Source organism: Acomys russatus, chromosome X (assembly GCF_903995435.1).
Source record: "Acomys russatus chromosome X, mAcoRus1.1, whole genome shotgun sequence".
Taxonomy (NCBI): Eukaryota; Metazoa; Chordata; class Mammalia; order Rodentia; family Muridae; genus Acomys; species Acomys russatus.
Window position 1 is genome coordinate 123,506,259 of NC_067169.1, and position 21,383 is coordinate 123,527,641.

Below are 21,383 nucleotides of genomic sequence, written 5' to 3' on the forward strand. Positions count from 1 at the left end.
CACACGCCTTTAATCCCAGCACTCTGGGAGGCAGAGGCAGGCAGATCTCTGTAAGTTTGAGGCCAGCCTGGTCTACAGAGTGAGTCCAGGACAGGCAAGGGTACACAGAGAAACCTTGTCTCGAAAAACAAACAAAACGAAACAAAACGAAAAATTAAAATGTAGCTGAGTGTGGTGACCCATGCCTTTAATTCCAACAATGGGGAGGCAGAGGCAGGTGGATCACTGTGAGTTCAAGGCCAGCCTGGTCTACAAAGAGAGTCTAGGACAGCCAAGGTGGTTACACAGAGAAACTCTTGTCTCAAAAAACCTTTAAAAATATATTAAAATGTGTAATGATTCACACCTTTAATCCCAGCATTCTGGAGGCAGAAGCAAGTGGATCTCTGTGAGTTCAAGGCCAGTCTGGTCTACAGAGTGAGTTCCAGGACAACTAAGGTTATATAGTGAGACCCTGTCTTGAAAAAAAAAAACCAAACCAAACAAATGAACAGGGCTAGATGGGTTGGAGAGCTTGCTCAGTGCAGAAAGCACTTTCTGTGTAAGCGTGAGGATTAGTTCCAGCCTGTAATTCCAAGGCCACTCTGGGCTACAGAGTGAGTTAAGGCCAACCAGGGCAATTTATCTAGACGCTAGCTTAAAGTGAAAAGTGAAAAGAGGAGCCAGGTGCGATATTAAATGCCTCTAATTCCAGAATTTGGAAGGCAGGGCAGGAAGATTACCGAGAGTTTAAAGACAACGTAATTCACTGATCTACATATGAGTGAGTTACAGAGCTACGTAGAATGTCTCAAAAATACTTTTTTGTCAGTTGATGAAAATTAAATAAAATGTGGCTTATCCATGCAACAGCTTTTTTTTTTTTTTTTTTTTTTTTTTTTGGTTTTTTGAGACAGGGTTTCTCTATGTAGCCTTGGCTGTCCTGGACTCACTTTGTAGACCAGGCTGGCCTCGAACTCACAGCGATCCGCCTGCCTCTGCCTCCCGAGTGCTGGGATTAAAGGCATGCGCCACCACGCCCGGCTATCTTTTTTTTTTAAGGTTTATTTATTTATTATTATGTATACAGTGCTCTGCTTGCATGTACTCCTGCAGGCCAGAAGAGGGCGCCATATCACATTACAGATGGTTGTGAGCCACCATGTGGTTGCTGGGAATTGAACTCATGACCTTTGGAAGAACAGGCGGCACTCTTAACCACTGGGCCATCTCTTCAGCCCCCCCCCCCCATGCAACAGTCTTGATTCATGGTACAATTCTGCCAAAACTTGAAAATATTAAGTGAAATAATGGACATAAAATACATATATTTACATTGTAATGATTCCATTTATTTGAGATATTCTGAAAAGGCAACTCCACAGTCAGTAAGTACATGAGTGCTTCCCAGAGCTTGGGTATGGATATGAGGGCAATGGAGACTGAGAGCTAATGGCTACAGAGTTTCTTTTAGAAGTGATGAAAATGTTCAGGAATTAGACAGCAGTGATGGTTGCACATCTTTAGGATTATATTAAAATACCAATAAACTGTCTTATACACTAAATACATGGCTTATATGAAAGGTGAATTATATCTCAATAAAGCTATTTACAAAGAAAAAGAAGCTAGGAAAATGGCTCAATGCGTAAGTGCACTTGCTACTGTTGCATAGACTTGAGTTCCCAGCACTCACATCCGGTGGCTCGCGCGCGCGCGCGCGCGCGCGCACACACACACACACACACACACACACACACACACACACGAACAGCTGGACCTGGTGGAACATACCTGTAGTTCCAGGACATGAAAGGTGAAGCTTGGCCATTCAAGGCCAGCTTGGGCTACAGTATGAGGCACCATCTCAAAGCACCATGAAAAAAAAAGTGCAGAAGTGGTGGTGCAAGCCCATACTAATCCCAGTATTGAGAGGGCGAAGCAAAAGGTGGTCAGTTCGAGGCCACTCTGTACTATAGGGAAAAGAAATAAAAGAAGAGAGAGAAAGAAACGAAAGCAATGGAATTAGAATTTCAGATTCATTTAGCTGATTCAGATTCATGGTGGCTTGCTGAAGAAGGAATTAGGAGAAATGACTATAAGTTGCAGTACTCCAAGGTTCGAACTGGGTATTTGCACTCCAGTATATGGACCATTGGGGAAAGAGGCCTGAGTTTGGGCGCAGTCTTTGCTGGCATGCTTTTGAAAGGATGGCCAAAGCAAAATCTTACAACTGCAGCAGGTGGCCCCGGACTCCGGGAGGAGCGGGCGCGCGCTTCAGGCCCAAGGGGGTGTGGCGCGGTCGCGCACAGATTCCAGGGTTGCTGGAGGCAGCAGGCCAGGAGCTGGGGGTGTAGAGAGGAGCGCGCCTAGGACTCAGCCATTGAGCGAAGGGGGTTGTTTCTCAGGAAGGGATCCCCAGCGACCCATGGGCGGCTTGCGCTGTGCACTACAGTACTGGGCCCCAGGGACCAGCGGCCTCTTTCCTACGCGCTCTGCCTCTCAGGCCTCCGGCCGGCTCTCCCCGGGAGCCCCCTCCTGGTGCGGTGGTACGGTCCAGGTTTAAAAGGCCCAGGCGGCCGCGGGCAAGCCCAGTGTGTGGGCGGCGGCGGTTGCAGTTTTTGCGGCGTGCCGGGCGAGGCTGCGGGGCCACAAGAGTGGGGCAGCTGTAGGGCACTGGGGCACATCCACGTGGCCAGGGGTGACCACCCCGATTCAGCCGCAGCAGAGGGACAGGTAGGTGGCCGCCATCCTCACAGCCCGTGTGCCTATAGTCTGCTGGATGGCCAGGATTCAGATAATCTTGGAGATCCAAATGGGTTCAGGGGTCAGGCCCTTGTCCCTACCTCTGGAGACCACGCTCGCCATGCACTGCGTGCCCTGAGCGGGAAAAGACGGCCAACTCGATCGTAGCCCCATTGCTTGATAGGACCCTTTTGTAGAGGAGGGGCAGCATCTCTGAGCGTTGCTGTAGCCTCTGCCATTGACTAAGGTCTCTGCGGGTCTGCCTAGGGGTGCCCCGATGGGGGCAGGGCTGTCTGGGTTCGTAGCACAGAAGGGAGCATTGTGGAAGAGCGGGCAGTGGACCTGCATATCTGTATAGAGCTTTCCTCATCATCGTGTTCTTTGCTGGCAGGGCTGTAGCAGAGGGGCTGGGTGCGTCTGTGATGCCTGAGGTTGCCACTTAGAGGTGGGGGCTGGGGTGGAGTCTTGGGTTGCAAATCGGGTCTCAACGTGTCCTGGCTGATCCCTAAAATTGGCTTTCTGCAGAATAAGGAAGAGGTGATGGCAGGAAGCAGCCGCTTTTCTCTTTCTCTTTCCTTTCTTTGGTTGTTGCACGAAGGGTCCAGGATGCAGACCTGACAAAAGAGCCCCAGAGAGCTGGTCACTGTGAGCTGGGACTTGGCAGTTTCAAGCTGGAATTGCTCCCTGCTCTAGCAAATGCTGCTTTTTCTTTCTTTTTGATGTGCCTCCTTGGTTTGCCATCCCCCCCCCCATGCTGAGTCCCTCCTGTGTCCCTTGGAAATTGGGCACCGAGAGGGTGGCATTAAGCTCTGCCCCATTGGTTGCAGGAGCATCGCTCTACTGTCTTTGCAGCCTGGGGCTGGCTGGGTGTGGCCTGGGGGTGAAGTGCCAGAACTGGCCCCATTCATATGGGGGGGGGGGGAGGCTGCTCCATGTCCCTAAGGCTTCAATTGTATTTGGGCATGCTAGTGCCTATATATAAGACTTCTGAGACTCTCAAAAGTGGGTTAGACCCCTCTGCCCCATCCCTCACTGACTAACCTTTGGGTCTTCATGGAGAGCCACACAAGCCGGGCAGAGCATCTGTCTGCCTGTGTCTGAGCAAAGATTGACTTATGTCTGTCTCAGCAAGAGTCTTGGCTTTGTGCTGCAGTGGAGAGGCCAGACAGCAGACTCCTGGATAGGCAGGCAAGGCCCTCAGGGGTAGAAAGCACCTAAGGCCATGAGTTGGAGATGTGGTGGCACTGAAACCAGCCTCAGGCTTTATTTTTCCAAAGCTTTGCTCTAGGACTCCTGTTAGCAGTGCCACTCACAGAGAAGCACCCCCACCCCCAACTTGTGATTGTTCTCTCGCTGCCTTTCCTGGGATGTAATGTTAGGGTCCTAGTCCTGGGAGGGCTGCCCACCCCATCTAGCATTTTGCTCTGATGCCCTTTTGGGTGTGGCCCAGATGAGGCAAGGCCTCTTGGCTTCTTTCCAGTACAGGAGTGGGGGATGATTGATGGCCTCCAAGCTTGCCTGTGCTTGTCACTCATTCATTTGCCTTATTAGAGGCCCGTCCCCTCTCCCGGCCTCAGTCACCATCTGGGGCTCTGTCATGTTGGATGAGTTGCCCTTCCCCTCTGTGGCACAGAGCCTGGCCTGCTAGAGTTCCTGGGCCAGGCAGGGCAGGAGGAGGGAGCATAGCTTGGGCCTAAGGGCCTCTGACTCCCACTTGCTGTCTCTCCTCAGGCTTGTCCCTGGTACAGCTGCCGGTCATGCCCACTGTCTGCCTCCTTCCATTGCTTTTCGTCACCATAGGAGGGTGCCTGGGTAGCAGCAGGCCTTTTCGTACCTTTGTGGTGACAGATACCACACTGACCCACCTGGCTGTGCACCGAGTGACTGGGGAGGTGTTTGTGGGTGCCGTGAACCGAGTTTTCAAGCTGGCTCCAAACCTAACTGAGCTACGGGCCCATGTCACAGGACCCGTTGAGGACAATGCTCGCTGCTACCCACCCCCTAGCATGCGTGTGTGCTCCCATCGCCTGGTGCCTGTGGACAATGTGAACAAGCTGCTCCTCATAGACTATGCAGCCCGTCGCTTGGTAGCTTGTGGCAGCATCTGGCAGGGCATCTGCCAGTTCCTGCGTCTGGATGACCTCTTCAAGTTGGGTGAGCCCCACCATCGCAAGGAACATTACCTGTCAGGAGCGCAGGAGCCTGACTCCATGGCTGGCGTCATTGTTGAACAGGGCCATGGGCCTAGCAAGCTGTTTGTGGGCACCGCTGTTGATGGCAAGTCGGAGTACTTTCCCACCCTGAGTGCCCGTAAGCTCATCAACGATGAGGACAGTGCAGATATGTTCAGTCTGGTGGGTGAGCTGTGCCTGTTTGTTTTGTCCTCTTTTCCTCCTGTGAGTGTTAGTCATTCCTTTCTCTCCGTCCTGGTCCTGCTTATTGGGAAAGCTTTGCTTTGAGAGGGGGGTTTGTGATCTTCATGGTCACATAGATGTAGACCAGCTGCTGAGGACAGGAATGTGGGCAGAGTTCACTTGCGGAAAGCCTGTGTGGAGACAGACTGAGGTCACCTTGCACTCTGTGGCATGGATTCCAGGAATTGTCGAGGGACGTTAGGCGGAAGATCACAGGGGAAGCCTTTGGAAGACGGCATGGTTGGAGCGGGCTTGGGAAGTGAGGTGGAGTGGGGAGCAGGCCTTCACCCCACACTCATCTTTGTTCCCGTCTCCAGGTGTACCAGGATGAGTTTGTCTCGTCTCAGATCAAGATCCCTTCAGACACACTGTCTTTGTACCCTGCCTTTGACATCTACTACATATATGGTTTTGTCAGTGCCTCCTTCGTGTACTTCTTAACACTGCAGCTGGATACCCAGCAGACACTGCTGGATACAGCAGGCGAGAAGTTCTTCACATCCAAGATCGTGCGCATGTGCGCAGGGGACTCGGAGTTCTACTCTTACGTAGAGTTCCCCATTGGCTGCTCCTGGCGTGGTGTGGAGTACCGCTTGGTGCAAAGTGCCCACCTGGCCAAGCCTGGCCTGCTGCTGGCCCAGGCTCTGGGTGTGCCAGCCGACGAGGATGTCCTCTTCACCATCTTCTCTCAGGGTCAGAAGAACCGAGCCAGCCCTCCTCGGCAGACGATCCTTTGCCTCTTCACACTCAGCAACATTAATGCCCACATCCGGCGCCGAATCCAGTCATGCTACCGTGGGGAGGGCACGCTGGCCCTGCCTTGGCTGCTGAACAAGGAGCTGCCGTGCATCAACACTGTGAGCCCTTTGCTTGCCCCACTGTCCCTGTGCTGGATATGACGGCTCTGTGGCTTTCTGCCCCTCTGCTGAGTGACTGTCTATCCATGGTCCTGAGAGTAGCACCTTAGTCTTGACCCTTGCTCTACCTGTCTTAAGAGCCTTACTCTCGTTTCTCTTGTCACATCTTGGCCTGTGTCTTTCCTTTTCCTGCCTCTATAGTACTTCCTAGCTTTCTACTTGCCTTGGCTTCTCCCCCCTTTCCCTGCCTTCCATCCCCATGGGGTCCCAGGGCAAACTGTTAGGCATGTGTGGAGGGCAGTGGCTTCCAGGTTCTGTCCGTCACAGGACGTGGAATCTGATAGCATCTGTCTAGCTTGAACTCTTACTCACCCCTCCTGTGTCACCAGCCCATGCAGATCAATGGAAACTTCTGTGGGTTAGTGTTGAATCAACCACTGGGTGGCCTCCACGTGATTGAGGGGCTACCACTGTTGGCCGACAGCACTGATGGCATGGCCAGTGTGGCTGCCTATACCTACCACCAGCACTCTGTGGTTTTCATCGGTACACGCAGTGGTAATCTGAAGAAGGTTGGTGGTCCTAGAGCCCTTGTCTTATGGGATTGGGAATGTCTTTCACACTATGTGAAAAAAGGCTGGGGGACAGACTGCGCGCGTGAGCCTGACTAACCCTAAGTAGGGGATAATGGCTTCCCAGGTTAGGCCCCAAGAACTGAGTCCTGCCTCTTGTGTGGCCTCCCTGCCATCTATCTACCTTCACTAACAGTTTTTTGGCTGAATGCAAGGTAGCCTTTGCCTTAGCCTAGGCTGTGGCTGTTGGGGCTATAGACCTCCAAACTGAGTGCAAACTCAAGGAGGCCCTCCTGACTTTTTAGTTCAGTTGCGATCTAGAAAGTCCCTGGCTGAAGACAGTGCTCTGGGTGTAGGGAGCTATGGTAGCATGAAGCTGCCTTGACATTTTCTTTGTCCTGGTCTTGTGACTCAGGTGCGGGTCGATGGCTCTCAAGATGCCCAACTGTATGAGACAGTCTCTGTGGTGGAGGGCAGCCCCATACTCCGAGACCTGCTTTTCAGCCCTGACCACCGGCACATCTACCTCCTGAGTGAGAAGCAGGTGGGCCCGTGGTGGGTGGTGGTGGGTGGTGGGGCAGGGGTGGGCTGTGTGCTGATGTGGCTGTCCCCAGGTGAGCCAGCTCCCAGTGGAGACATGTGAGCAGTATCTGAGCTGTGCTGCGTGCCTGGCCTCAGGGGACCCACACTGTGGTTGGTGTGTGCTACAGCACAGGTGAGGGCAGAGGATGTGGGATGTGGGATGTGGGGCTGTGGTGGGCTCCCTGGGGCTGTTGTCTTGGGAGACAGAAGGATTTAGGAGGGCCTTGCCAGCTGGACAGGAGCCAGCCACACTTGCTATGCTTTCCTTCACCTACCTGCCCAGTATTCCCCAGCCTTGAGCCTTGCCCTCCCTTCCCTCCTCCGCTTTCTCCAGCTAATGAGCGGAACTTCTACCCTGAGTGACGTCCCTTGGATCTCAGGGGATGAGGCCCAGGCACACTGTTGCCTGGCAGTATGAGCTGGGTATGCTGTCCTCTGTCTCCCCCTCAGCCTCTCACTGCACCCCCATCTGGACTGCTCTGACCTGTCCCCATGTAGGTGCTGCCGTGAAGGGGCCTGTCCAGGTGCTTCTGCCCCACATGGCTTTGCAGAAGAGCTGAACAAATGTGTACAGGTGCGGGTCCGGCCCAATAATGTGTCAGTGACTTCCTCTGGGGTGCAGGTAAGTGACATAGAGGGTACTTGGCCCCATATATGCTTCATGAGGGAGGGTGCACCCTACTCTGAGCCCTCTGCCTCCCCCAGCTGACCGTAACCATGCGCAACGTGCCAGACCTCAGTGTGGGTGTCAGCTGTTCCTTTGAGGAAGTGACTGAAAGTGAGGCTGTCCTGCTGCCCTCTGGAGAACTACGCTGCCCTTCACCATCCGTTCAGGAGCTCCAGACACTTACCAGAGGGCATGGTCAGTGGGCTGGGGTTATGTGGGATATTGTGGGGCAGGTGGGCTCCCAGGCTAGGTGGTGATGGCCATCTGGCTTGCTGCAGGGGCCACTCATACTGTGCGGCTGCAGCTGCTCTCCATGGAGACTGGCGTGAGGTTTGCTGGGGTTGACTTTGTCTTTTACAACTGCAGTGCTCTCCAGTCGTGAGTACCTGCTCCAGAATCGGTCCCTAGCTCTGGGGGTACATAGGTGCTCTGGAATCTATAAATCTAGGGCTTCAGGGGTGAGCTATTGGGTCTTCCTGCTCTGTCCCCACTTCTGTCCCATCCTGATGTGCACTATGTGGCTTTCTGCCCGCCCTCTTCATTTGTTCTCCAGGGTGTCTTGTGGGAGGGTGATGCAGGGCAGTGTAGTCCTCTCTGTTATTTCTGAAGCCACTTTCCCCTCCAGGTGCATGTCCTGTGTTGGCAGCCCTTACCCCTGCCACTGGTGTAAGTACCGCCACGTGTGTACCAGCCACCCACATGAGTGTTCCTTCCAGGAGGGCAGGGTCCACAGCCCTGAGGTGAGGTGGTGCAGTGCACTCTGAAAGAGGCTGGGCTCCTTGGGGGCTGGCCTCTTACTTTTTTTGTTTGATCTCCTGTTTTCTTGCATCTGAAGAAAGGTCAGTAGACCAGTCTGCCTCTGACACGTGGTCTCCTCCCAGGGCTGCCCGGAGATCCTGCCTCGAGGAGACCTCTTGATTCCTGTGGGCGTCATGCAGCCGCTAACCCTGCGGGCTAAGAACCTGCCACAGCCTCAGTCAGGGCAGAAGACTTATGAGTGCGTGGTTCGTGTCCAGGGGCGGCAGCATCGCGTGCCTGCAGTGCGCTTTAACAGCAGCAGTGTGCAGTGCCAGAATGCCTCGGTGAGGCCGAGGGTGGGCCAGCCAGGGATAGTTGGCTCTTGTTTTTTGTTTGTTTTGTGTATGTATGTATGTATGTATGTTTGTATGCATGCATATGTATATGGGTTTTTTTTTGAGACAGGGTTTCTCTGTGTAGTCTCGGCTGTCCTGGACTCACTTTGTAGACCAGGCTGGCCTCGAACTCACAGAGATCTGCCTGCCTCTGCCTCCCCAAGTGCTGAGATTAAAGGCGTGTGCCGCCATGCTTGGCTATATATGTATTTTTTTTTTTAATTTAATTTTTGTTTTGTTTTGTGTTTTGTCTGTGCCTAGCTTACTTATCTGGAAGCCTCTAGTTGGCCCTGACAGGCCGGCCATTCTTAATCTTATTACGAGGATTCCTTAAGGTGGGCAAGGATTTTGATCATCTTATTTGTGCTCATGTGGTTTCATTTTTCTTAGTACTTCTATGAAGGTGATGAGTTTGGTGATACTGAGCTGGACTTCTCTGTGGTCTGGGATGGAGATTTCCCCATTGATAAGCCTCCCAGCTTTCGAGGTGAGGAATGACATGGGGCAAAGGAGCATGACTCCTGGGGCAGGATTGGCACTGTTGGGGGCAAATCTGGAGGCCCTAGAGCCCCCTGCTTCTCTGCCATTGCCTGCTCCATCAGTAGTCCCCTGTGCCTGCAGCCCTTCTTTACAAGTGCTGGGCTCAGAGGCCTAGCTGTGGCCTCTGCCTCAAGGCTGATCCCCGATTCAACTGTGGCTGGTGCATCTCGGAGCACAGGTGCCAGCTGCGGGCTCACTGCCCAGCTCCCAAAAGTAACTGGATGCACCCAAGCCAGAAAGGTGCCCGATGCAGCCATCCCCGAATCACCCAGGTTAGCTTTACCTACTAGTCCTCCCTTGTCTGCTGAGCATGTGTGAGTCTGGCCTGATCTTCTTGCCTCTTATCCTGCTCTGCAGATCCACCCACTCACAGGACCCAAGGAGGGTGGCACCCGGGTCACCATTGTGGGTGAGAACTTGGGCCTCACTTCCCGTGAGGTTGGCCTCCGAGTAGCTGGTGTACGTTGCAACTCCATCCCCACCGAATATGTCAGTGCTGAAAGGTGAGTGTAGCCATGTGAGCACCCCGTCCTTGTTATCACAGCTAGCCCTGACTTTCTGTGACTCTTAGGATTGTATGTGAGATGGAGGAATCGCTGGTGCCCAGCCCACCACCTGGGCCTGCTGAGCTCTGTGTAGGGGACTGTTCTGCTGACTTCCGCACCCAGTCCCAGCAACTCTACAGCTTTGTGGTGCGTGGTCTACCAGCCCTTTCCCCTTACCCGTGGGGGGAATGTGGAGCAGCCCTTGGATGAGGCTGGCTCCTACCTCCTCTCAAGAGTTGCCTTTTCTCCAGACCCCGACATTTGACCGTGTGAGTCCTACTCGGGGCCCAGCTTCTGGGGGCACTCGGCTCACCATCTCTGGGACTTCTCTGGATGCTGGCAGCAGGGTCACAGTGATTATAAGAGATGGCGAGTGCCAGTTTGTGAGGTGGGCCTGAGCACAAGCGGTTTGGAGTTGAGCATTGTATGGAGGGCTATGGGGGCAGGGTAGCTGAAGGTGCCAAGTCATCTGCTTCAAGCCTCCTTGTTTACCTCTGTAGGAGAGATGCCGAGGCAATCGTGTGTATCTCACCTCTCTCTACCCTGGGTCCCAGTCAGGCCCCTATCCTCCTTGCCATCGACCACGCCAACATCTCCAGCTCTGGAGTCATCTATACTTACACCCAGGACCCCACTGTCACGCACCTGGAGCCCACTTGGAGCATCATCAAGTGAGATCCTGAGGGGAATGGGGTTGAGGACTGAGTTGGGGCCCTGTCTCTTGGGGCCTTACCTGTTTCTTGGTCCCTGGGGGATCAAGTGATTCCTCCTTCCTGAACCCTCGTCAGTAGGGGGCCCAGAGTTGTCCTACCCATATAGAGTCTGGCACCTGCTGAGTGATCCAAGGTCAGAAGGGCCTCAGTAACTTCAGGGAAGGGTTGGGGAGGGAGCCTGAGACTTACCCATCTCTGCAGTGGAAGCACCGCCATCACTGTGAGTGGAACTCATCTGCTGACAGTGCAGGAACCCCGTGTACGGGCCAAGTACCGTGGTATTGAGACTACTAATGTGAGTAATGGGTTTCCACCCCTGTCCCACCGTTGCTACTCAAGGCTTCATGCACTGAGGTGATGGCTGTTGTCTTCACAGACATGCCAGGTGATCAATGACACTGCAATGCTGTGTAAGGCCCCTGGCATCTTCCTTGGGCGTCCTCAGCCTCGGGCCCAAGGCGAGCACCCTGATGAGTTTGGCTTCTTGCTGGACCATGTGCAGACAGCCCGTTCCCTCAACCGTTCTTCCTTCACCTACTATCCTGATCCCAGTTTTGAACCACTGGGGCCGTCTGGTGTGCTAGATGTCAAGCCTGGTTCACATGTTGTATTGAAGGTGCTGGGGAGTAGAAGGTGGTAGGGAGTAGAAAGCGGGGAGGAGCAGAGAGCTGGAGGGCTTGACTGTTTATGTGTGGGTTATCCACTGCTAGGGCAAGAACTTGATTCCTGCTGCGGCTGGCAGCTCCCGCCTCAACTACACAGTATTGATTGGAGGACAGCCATGTGCACTAACTGTCTCAGATACTCAGCTTCTGTGTGATTCCCCCAGCCAGACAGGCCGGCAGCCTGTCATGGTGGGTATGGGCTCAGGAGGCCACCGGGGCAACCTCGGACGGCATGAGAGTTGCTTCACCTCGAACTTGCCCTTACAGGTGCTGGTGGGTGGCCTGGAGTTCTGGTTGGGTACCCTGCACATCACTGCTGATCGGGCACTGACCTTACCGGCTATGGTGGGGCTGGCAGCAGGGGGAGGTCTCTTGCTGCTGGCCATCACTGCTGTGCTGGTTGCCTACAAGCGCAAGACTCAGGATGCAGACCGCACACTCAAGCGGCTCCAGCTACAGATGGACAACCTGGAGTCTCGTGTGGCCTTGGAGTGCAAGGAAGGTGCCTAAAGCAGGGGGTATACCACAGTGTGTGAGAGCTGAGGGATGTCCCAGTCCCTTTCTTGCTCAACTCAGTCTTACCCTACTTTCTCCCAGCTTTTGCTGAGCTGCAGACAGATATCAATGAACTCACAAACCACATGGATGGTGTGCAAATCCCCTTCTTGGACTACCGGACCTATGCTGTGCGCGTGCTTTTCCCTGGCATCGAGGCCCACCCGGTGCTCAAGGAGCTGGATGTGAGCCCCCTCCCCCACAGCCTGTCCATGTTCTGTTTTCCCTAGAGCCACCACTACCTCCTCTCTGAGACTCCTTGGTCCCCACAGACTCCCCCCAATGTGGAGAAGGCCCTGCGCCTGTTTGGGCAACTACTGCACAGCCGTGCCTTCCTGCTCACCTTCATCCACACTTTGGAGGCCCAGAGCAGCTTCTCCATGCGTGACCGCGGCACTGTGGCCTCACTGACCATGGTGGCCCTGCAGAGCCGGCTTGACTATGCCACTGGGCTGCTCAAGCAACTGCTGGCTGACCTCATAGAGAAAAACCTGGAGAGCAAGAACCACCCAAAGCTGCTATTGCGAAGGTATGTAACTGTCTTGCCTGGCCTCTCCCCCAGCCCACTGTTCCATTTTCTGCTTCGGGCCCCTCCCTCTCTCAGCCAGGGCCTGAGGACCTATCCCTTACCACAGGACAGAGTCAGTGGCTGAGAAGATGCTCACCAATTGGTTCACATTCCTGCTACATAAGTTCCTGAAGGTGTGCCTGGGTGGGCTGGGCTGCAGGGGAGGAGTGTCCAGGGGTGGGTGCAATTGATTGGTAGGCCAGACAGGCAGCCAGCTATGCCCCTGACTCTGGGTGTAGGAGTGCGCTGGGGAGCCACTCTTCCTGCTGTACTGCGCCATCAAGCAGCAGATGGAGAAAGGTCCCATCGACGCCATAACAGGAGAGGCCCGCTACTCCTTAAGTGAGGACAAGCTCATCCGGCAGCAGATCGACTATAAGACTCTGGTGAGCATGGGGCTGTATATGGGCAGGAAATGAGCCAGAGGAGCCTCCCTTGCTCAGGAATCATGCTGGGCTCCCTTCCTTCTTAGACTTTGCACTGTGTGTGCCCAGAGAGCGAGGGCAGTGCTCAGGTCCCTGTGAAAGTTCTCAATTGTGACAGCATCACCCAGGCCAAAGACAAGCTGTTGGATACTGTGTACAAGGGTATCCCATACTCTCAGCGTCCCAAAGCTGAGGACATGGACTTAGGTAAGGTCCCTCTCTTTTCTCCTAGCTCCTACCTATCCAACCCCTCCCAGGGATCTTTATTATTATTTTTTTGGTTGTTCAAGACAGGGTTTCTCTGTGTAGGCTTGGCTGTCCTGGAACTCACTTTGTAGACCAGGCTGGCCTTGAACTCACAGTGATCCCTGCCTCTGCCTCCTGAATGTTGGTATTAAAGGTGTGCACCACCGCGGCCAGCCCAAGGATCTCTTATACTCTGTACCTGAGCTCGTTCCTTAAGATGAGTAGGCCTTGCCAGGCATGGTGGCACACTCAGGGAGGCATTGGCAGGTGGATCAATGCGAGTGAGGCCAGCCTGGTCTACAAAACAAGTCCAGGACAGCCAGGGTTGTTACACAGAGACACTCTGTCTTGAAAACCAAAACCAAAACAAAACAAAAAAAAGGGACGTGTGGGGATGAATGTTCCTAATTGATGACTGTGGCCTGCAGAGTGGCGCCAGGGCCGCATGGCCCGAATTATCCTCCAAGATGAGGATGTCACTACAAAGATTGAGTGTGACTGGAAGAGGGTCAACTCACTGGCCCACTACCAGGTGAGGAACGTGGAACCTCTTCACCCCCACGGCCACCTAGGAGCAGTGGCCAGGTCTCTTCCTAGCCCTTATCCCTATACTTGAGAGCCCTCTTCATAGGGCCTTGGCTGCCACTATACATGTGTACACTGAAGAGTCTGAATGAGTCATGGCTCCTTGGCTCCCTTCTTTATCTTTGGACCTCCAGGTGACAGATGGTTCCTTAGTAGCTCTGGTGCCCAAACAAATGTCTGCCTATAACATGGCCAACTCCTTCACCTTCACCCGGTCCCTCAGTCGCTATGGTAGGTATACTCATCATGATGGCCATTCCTGGCCCATGTCCTTTAATTAAGGCTGTATAAACCACCTTGGGAGGCTTGAGGTAGCTGTTTTGACCCATCTGGAAAGACTTTCATTATTTTGGGCCCCTGGGTGGTCTCCAGGTCTATAGAGCCTAGTAGGGAGGGGTGGCAAGGATAGATAGGTCCCACAAAGGCACCAGGGCTCCTGGAAGAGTGTGGAGCAAGAAGGTGGGTAATGGCCAGGGCCTGTAGGGCCTAAGGCTCAAATCTGTCCTCTGCCCTAGAGAGCTTGCTCCGTGCTGCCAGCAGCCCGGACAGCCTCCGTTCCCGAGCTCCTATGCTCACACCTGACCAGGAGGCGGGCACCAAGCTGTGGCATCTGGTGAAGAACCACGACCACGCTGATCACCGAGAGGGAGACCGTGGCAGCAAGATGGTCTCAGAAATATATCTGACAAGGCTGCTGGCCACTAAGGTGTGTGCCTGCCCCAGGCCGCCTCGGTATCTGTATAGACACCTTCTAGTCCAGTCTTAGCCACGAGATGAGCTAGTCTTACCAGGCAGGGGCCACTTTCCCAGGGCCTTTGCAGTGCGACCTCTAGGCCTGAGGTTGAGGGTCCATTTTAGGAATGTTAGCCCTTCAGAGGAGTTTTGTTTGTTTGTTTGTTTTTGTTTTTAGAGACAGGGTTTCTCTGTGTAGCCCTGGCTGTCCTGGACTCACTTTGTAGACCAGGTTGACCTCCAACTCAGTGATCCGCCTGCCTCTGCCTCCCGAGTGCTGGGGTTACAGGCGTGAGCCACTCTGCCTGGCCAGGGGAGTTCTTTATTGAGCTGTTCTACTTTGGCGGTAGTTCCTGATATCATTTCCTTACTGTCACCCATAGGGCACGTTGCAGAAGTTTGTGGATGACCTGTTTGAAACAGTGTTCAGTACAGCCCACCGGGGCTCAGCTTTACCCTTGGCCATCAAGTACATGTTTGACTTCCTGGATGAACAGGCTGACCAGCGCCAGATCAGTGACCCTGATGTGCGCCACACCTGGAAAAGCAACTGGTACTTATTGGTTCCTGGCTGCTGCTGGCTCTTCTGAAGTTCAGTGGGAGGAAAAAGCTAGCGACTGAGCCAAACCCTAAGGCCCATAGAGGCAGGTTGACTGGCAGCCGACCAGCCTTCCATGCAGGAGGGATGGATGGGACAATGGATTGGCTTGGAAATGAATATGAGGATGTAGAAGGTGGGTTGTACAGATGAGGCGTGCTGGTCTAGCCCTGGGAATGGCCAGTTTTTTCCAGGGGAGCGATACTGATGGCTTGGCACAGGTGAAGACAGTGCATGTTTCAAGGGTAGGGGATGAAGACAGAAAGCCAGCTTTTTGTTTGTTTGTTTGTTTGTTCTTTGAGACAGGGTCTCTCTGTGTAGCCCTGTCTGTCCTGGACTCACTCTGTAGACTAGGCTGGCCTCGAACTCACAGCGATCCGCCTGCCTCTGCCTCCCGAGTGCTGGGATTAAAGGCGTGAGCCACCACATCCAGTTTAACCATCTATTCTTAAAATTAAAGAAAAAGCCATTTTCCCTAAATATGTCTTTCCTGTTCCCTCTGTTCAGCCTCCCTCTGCGCTTCTGGGTGAACGTCATCAAGAACCCGCAGTTCGTGTTTGACATCCACAAGAACAGCATCACAGATGCTTGTTTGTCAGTGGTGGCCCAGACCTTCATGGACTCCTGCTCCACCTCAGAGCACCGCCTGGGCAAGGACTCGCCTTCCAACAAGCTGCTCTATGCCAAGGACATCCCTAATTACAAGAGCTGGGTGGAGAGGTGGGCCCTAGGAGACTGCTACCTGCTTAAACAGTCTGTCTGAGGCTGGCCAGATACAAGAAAAGGTCCCAGAGGCTGGCAAAATACTGATGACATGAGTTTTGGCTTTTATGACATGTGCATGATTGACTCACCCAGGGTCTCCATAGGTACTACCGAGATATCGCAAAGATGGCATCTATCAGTGACCAGGACATGGATGCCTACCTAGTGGAGCAGTCCCGTCTCCATGCCAATGACTTCAATGTCCTAAGTGCACTCAGCGAGCTCTATTTCTATGTCACCAAGTATCGTCAGGAGGTATGTTGATTCACCTCACAGACCCCCAGTTGCATAGCTCTGATGATGCAGTTAAAGGCAAAGGTAGGGAGGTCGATGCACTGAGGAGTGCCGTAGCGTTTGAACAAGATGGGACACACAACCTATCTTATATCTTGTCTATAGACCATTCCTTGCCTAGGCATGAGCAATCATTTCCATAAATGCTGGGGTTTAAGAAATACAGAACAGAAACCACTAGCTAAGAGTATAGAGTTCTCACTAGATAAAAGTTACAAGACTGGGAAATCAGAAGGGGTGGGGCCAGAGGTGGGTGCATCCAGCTGTTAGCAGGGCCTATGGCTTTTGTGGTCGGAGATACTAGCAGACAGAGGAACACATAAGGAGGTCCGGATTCATCTTCTTCTGAGTAACTGGATGTCAGCCACAAGCAGGAATCAAGAATGACAACGGCAGGGCTTCTTCAGCTTAAGAAGCTGTCAGGATGTCTACTGCAATAATCACAGATCAGAAAGACTATAGGTGGAACAGCCTTGGGAGGCCTAGGGAATGAAGATCAAGAATATTAAAAACTGGCCGGGCCAGATGTGGTGGTGCACGCCTTTAATCCCAGCAGAAGGATTAATCCCAGGGAGGCAGAGGCAGGCAGATCGTTGTGTGTTCAAGGCCAGCCTGGTCTACAAAGTGAGTCCAGGACAGCTGAGGCTACACAGAGAGACCCTGTCTCCAAAAACACACAAACAAAAGCAAAACACACAAAAAAAAAAAGAAAAGAAAAAATTAAAAAAAAGATTGACTTTACAGCCCTGAGGGGGATGGGGAAATGGCTCAGGTGATGGAGAGTACCTGTTGTGAAAGCATGGGGGCCTGAGTGAGTTTGGAATCCAAGCTCCCATGTGTCTATAATCCCAGCATGGAGGTCTGGGAATGAGGAGACAGGCAGATCCCCACTGCTCTTTGGCCAGCCAGTCTAGCTAATCAGTGAGTTGTATGCTCAGTGAGAGAACCTATCATAAAATAAGGGGAGAACATATCAAACAATAAGGTAGAGGGGCTGGAGAGAGGACTCAGCAGGTACCGACACTTGCTATTCTTCCAGAGGACCTGAGTTTGTTTGTTTTTTAAGATTTATTTATTTATAATGTATACAGTGTACACCTGCAGGCCAGAAGAGGGCATCAGATCTCATTCTAGATGGCTGTGAGCTACCATGTGGTTGCTGGGAATTGAACTCAGGACCTCTGGAAGAGCAGACAGTGCTCTTAACCTCTGAGTCATCTCTCCAGCCTGAGGACCTGAGTTTGATTCCCAGCTCCCACTTGGTGCTTACAGCCCTCTAGCTCCAGTTCCGGGGAACCTGGTCTCCTCCGGCTTCTGTGAACACCAGGCACACATGCGATATACATACATACATGCAGGCAAAACACCCATACACATTTTTAAAAAGGTGGAGAATGATAAAGACATCAGACCTTGACCTCTTGCCTCCATACACATCCATGTGTATCTATATGCATCTGCATACACAGACAAATAAAGATGTGCATAAGAAAATAAATACACTAAAGATAAAGCCCAGGCCAGGCGTGGTAGTGCATTGCCTTTAGTCCCCACACTCAGGAGGCAAAGACAAGGTAGATCTTTGTGATTCGAGACTACCTCCGTCTACAAAGCAAGTTTCCAGGACAGCCAGAGATACATAGTGAGATTCTATCTCAAAACAAAACAAACAAACAAACAAAAACCTCACCAAGGGAGATCAAGACAGAGGGAGATCTGCCTAAGCACAGTGTTCTGGGCCCCTCACAGGTCAAAGAGGCAAGAAGGGACTGGCAGAGGGAACTCAGAAACACCTGGTAGAGTCAGCCCCATGTCCTGAGCCAGGGCTGGGAATGCTGTTGGGTGTCAAGGGAGAGTGGGTCAAGCATGAGCTTGGCACAGGGACTGAGGCGTGTGGGATGAAGACTCCATCTGGGAAGCAAGGGCTCTGTGCAGAAATGGTGCTCTGCCTTGGCGTCCTGCTCCAATGGATCCTCATCCCCTAGATCCTTACCTCGCTGGACCGAGATGCCTCTTGTCGGAAACACAAGCTTCGACAGAAACTGGAGCAGATCATCACCCTGGTGTCCAGCAGCAGCTGAGTGGGAAGATGGTGAGGAGGGGGCTTCTCACTTCCAAGCCATCCTCCCAGTCAAGGGAGTGGCTGGCTGTAGCCTGGGTCTCCAGGACTGAGACCCAGATCTGGTGTTGGGGATCTTACCAGGCCAAGATGCCCCATCACACCTGGGCCCCCTTCATTAGTGCCTTGCTTTGGGCCCTGCAGGGGGAGAGGATGACAGGATCAAGCTCCCCCCACCAGCAGCAGCAATACCCCCACCCTCTTGCTCTTGTGTTCCCCTGTCAGGAGAGCCCTTGTCCTCCTTGCTCCGTATACCCTACCTATTTATTAACATAATCCCACCTTAATTTTCATATGTAAATATACATGCCCCAAGGGATATTGCCAGCCTCACAGACTTGCCTCTTTGATTGATCTGGGCCCAGTTTCCTCTCCTGGTTCCTTTGTGATATGGCCAGCTTTGGCTCAGCCTCTGGCATTTCACCTTTGTTGTGTCAGGCCCCACTTGTCCTACGAAGAAAGCCTCAGTACCAGCAGCATTCAGAGTTGAATGATGCATCTGAAGTTGCCCTCAGAGTGCCCTGGCCAGGCCACTGTCCGTCTTCAGATATCTCAGGAGTCAGACCACATTTTCATGGGGCCTCTTGTCTCTGAGAGAACTATAACCAGGCTGTGCTTGGGCTTGATGTGGGCCTGGTCCTCTGGGACATTCCTTGTGTCTCTACTGCCAAACTTCCTCAGTGTTGTAGGTACCTGCCCTAAACCCCCTCAGCCTCAGCTGCCCCATATGCCCATCCATAGGGGCCAAGGTGGCAGTGCCTTACTGTTTTGTGTCTCCTGCCTCTTCTGAGGAATCTGGCCCTGTCTGATGGTCCCAGACCCCCTGTCCACTCTTATTTTGTTGCATGAGTTTTTCTTCGTTGTTGTAATTTTTTCCTAATTAAATGTTGGGAAAAGGGGTCAGTGCATGTGTTTGTCTTGGGGCAAGTGGGTAGTCCTGTTGGGATACGGATGATCTGGACTCCCACTGTGGGGGAAATAGTCTCTTTTTTTTTGGAGACATGGTTTCTCTGTGTAGCCTTGGTTGGTCTGGACTCTCTTTGTAGACCAGGCTGGCCTCGAACTTACAGAAATCTGCCTACCTCTGCCTCCTATGTGCTGGGATTAAAGGCGTGTGCCACCACATCCTGGCAACTGACCACATTGTATCGATAACCAATTAAAGGGCTCATCCCTGGGAAAGACCAATTCTTTCTCAGCTGTCATTAGTTGCCTATAGTTTTTTCTAGGGTTGGGAACTTGAGAGGTTTCCCCTTCTAATTAGTATGTCTATTGGTATTGTCATTATTCGGGGGGCTTGTTTAGGCAGCCATATTGTTGATGTATCATGGGTGTAGCTTCCTTGCCATTTGTAAGAGATACAGTCTCACACAGCAGATTTTCTGGTTCTCTATTCTTATGTTATTTCTGCCCTCTCTTCCACTAAGACCCCTTAGCCTTAGGTGCAGTTTTGTTGTAGATGTATCCATTGAGGCCGGGCTCTCCACAATCAGTTGAGCTCTTCATTATGACCGGTTGTTGTTGTTGTTGTTTTAATGGTCTCTCTTTGCTGCAGAGAGAACCTTCTTTGATGTGTGCTGAGAGCTGCATTTATCTTTGGGTATAAGTTTTAGAACACAGTTAGGAATTAAGCTGGTCTAGTAAAGCTGTGAAGGTAGATTCTTCTCTGATATCCATGACCTCTCTAGCCGTGGGTAGTTAGCTAGATTTTTAGTACCAGATGTGATTTCTCTCCTGTTGAACAGGCCTTAAGTCTAGCTAAACAGCTCTTGTTTAAGATCAAGATGTGAGTGCCACTGTTGCCTCTTTATGATTCTTCGGCACCACAGCTCATGTAGACGTTTTGATAGCATGAAAGCCATTAAAAGCAGCTCAGTGTAGCTCCAGCTTGAAAAATTAGGTTATGAAATTTGGAGGTAAATGGATAAAACTGGAAAATATACTGTGTTGAGTGAGGTAGCAGAGACCCATAAATCTATATACTACATGTTTTCTCTCAGCTCCACCCTGCAGATACATATATACGCACAGAAACTAGGAAAGTCCACAGGGACTATAGGAACAGCGGCCCATTATTTCTTAACGGCTTCTCTATGTCTCCAACTAATAATGGGCTAAAGAGGCAGAAGCAGGAAGATGTGGAGACAGCAGATGTAAGAAGGAAGCAGATTTATTCAATCTTGAAGCTAAAGCCACAAGGATTGCCTAATGCACTGTCCATGGTCATGCTCTTCCTCAAATCAGCAGAAATCCTATAAAGAATGACATTTTTGGAAATAAGCAATGTCAGCTCATTTCTGGATACTCAGTGGTGGATACTTGTAAGTCGCAGCCTGACAGGAAGCCCTCTCTGTCTCTTCTAGGCATAGAAGGAACTTTCTGAAAAGAGTCTCAAGGTGGTGGGTGAACAGGGGAACTGTTTGTCACCTTTGACTGAATTCTGCCGCCAACAGAGCCCAGTGCCTTAGCCCTCTCTGAGGTACAAGGCCAGAGGCTGTACCTGGCTGTGTAGGGCAGGCGGATGAGCAGCAGGGTAGGGAGGCTGGCATTGAGCTTCAACTCCTTTAGGGTGGCTAGGTCCACGTGCAGGGGACTAGCCCCAAGCTTCTCCTGCAGGTAGGTGGTCAGGGTGCTTATTGCATACCAGTCCACAGCAGGAAGCACCAGCGAGGAGGGGGCCAAGTCCAGGGCATTCTGGTGGTAGGGAAGACGTAGAAGGCAAAGTGAGCCAGGAAACAGTGGGCGCTAATAAAGACCCCCTAGAACAAGACCCTCACCTGCGTAGCCACACCCCACAGGGATCTCACGATGGGTCCCACATCGCCAGACCCTTGACGCACCCAGGACCCAGGCCCTCTGCCCTCAAACCCTGCTCCCCTCTCAGGGAGAGAGCGTACAGGATGCATTATCTACCCTCTTGGCTGCAGCTGTGAGCAGACCCTTACCTCCAAGTTAGAAAAGGCACTGTCCTGCTTATTTCCAAAGACACCACCGTATGCTGTGAAATCCTCAATGCTTACCTAAAGGGGAGGCAGAAGAGATGTCCCAGGAGTCTGGGCAAGGAACAAAGACCAGGACATTGGG

General features: G+C 52.4%; 1 protein-coding gene across 1 annotated transcript; it reads left to right on the forward strand.

The window, feature by feature from the left end:
* The first annotated feature begins 2,424 nt into the window (after positions 1 to 2,424).
* Plxna3 (plexin A3) lies at positions 2,425 to 19,449 on the forward strand. The gene is made up of 33 exons (XM_051141470.1): positions 2,425 to 2,715; positions 4,456 to 5,078; positions 5,456 to 5,995; positions 6,385 to 6,567; positions 6,983 to 7,111; positions 7,182 to 7,282; positions 7,648 to 7,771; positions 7,855 to 8,011; positions 8,095 to 8,194; positions 8,442 to 8,556; positions 8,698 to 8,898; positions 9,340 to 9,436; positions 9,571 to 9,761; positions 9,847 to 9,992; positions 10,061 to 10,181; positions 10,286 to 10,422; positions 10,535 to 10,705; positions 10,949 to 11,042; positions 11,124 to 11,363; positions 11,458 to 11,601; positions 11,680 to 11,914; positions 12,010 to 12,152; positions 12,240 to 12,496; positions 12,603 to 12,669; positions 12,775 to 12,921; positions 13,008 to 13,167; positions 13,635 to 13,738; positions 13,926 to 14,022; positions 14,307 to 14,497; positions 14,907 to 15,076; positions 15,629 to 15,841; positions 15,991 to 16,141; positions 18,166 to 19,449. Exons 2-33 carry the CDS (start codon positions 4,482 to 4,484, stop codon positions 18,259 to 18,261), a joined length of 5,619 nt encoding a protein of 1,872 aa, XP_050997427.1. The 5' UTR covers positions 2,425 to 2,715; positions 4,456 to 4,481; the 3' UTR covers positions 18,262 to 19,449.
* The last annotated feature ends 1,934 nt before the right edge of the window (positions 19,450 to 21,383 follow it).

Bases quoted from the DNA above. Each gene is read 5' to 3' on its own strand.
- Plxna3 (XM_051141470.1), top strand. From the start codon at position 4,482: ATGCCCACTGTCTGCCTCCTTCCATTGCTTTTCGTCACCATAGGAGGG. The intron at 9,993-10,060 runs GTGAGTGTAGCC...TGTGACTCTTAG, and splicing joins GAATATGTCAGTGCTGAAAG to GATTGTATGTGAGATGGAGG. The intron at 12,670-12,774 runs GTGTGCCTGGGT...CTCTGGGTGTAG, and splicing joins TGCTACATAAGTTCCTGAAG to GAGTGCGCTGGGGAGCCACT.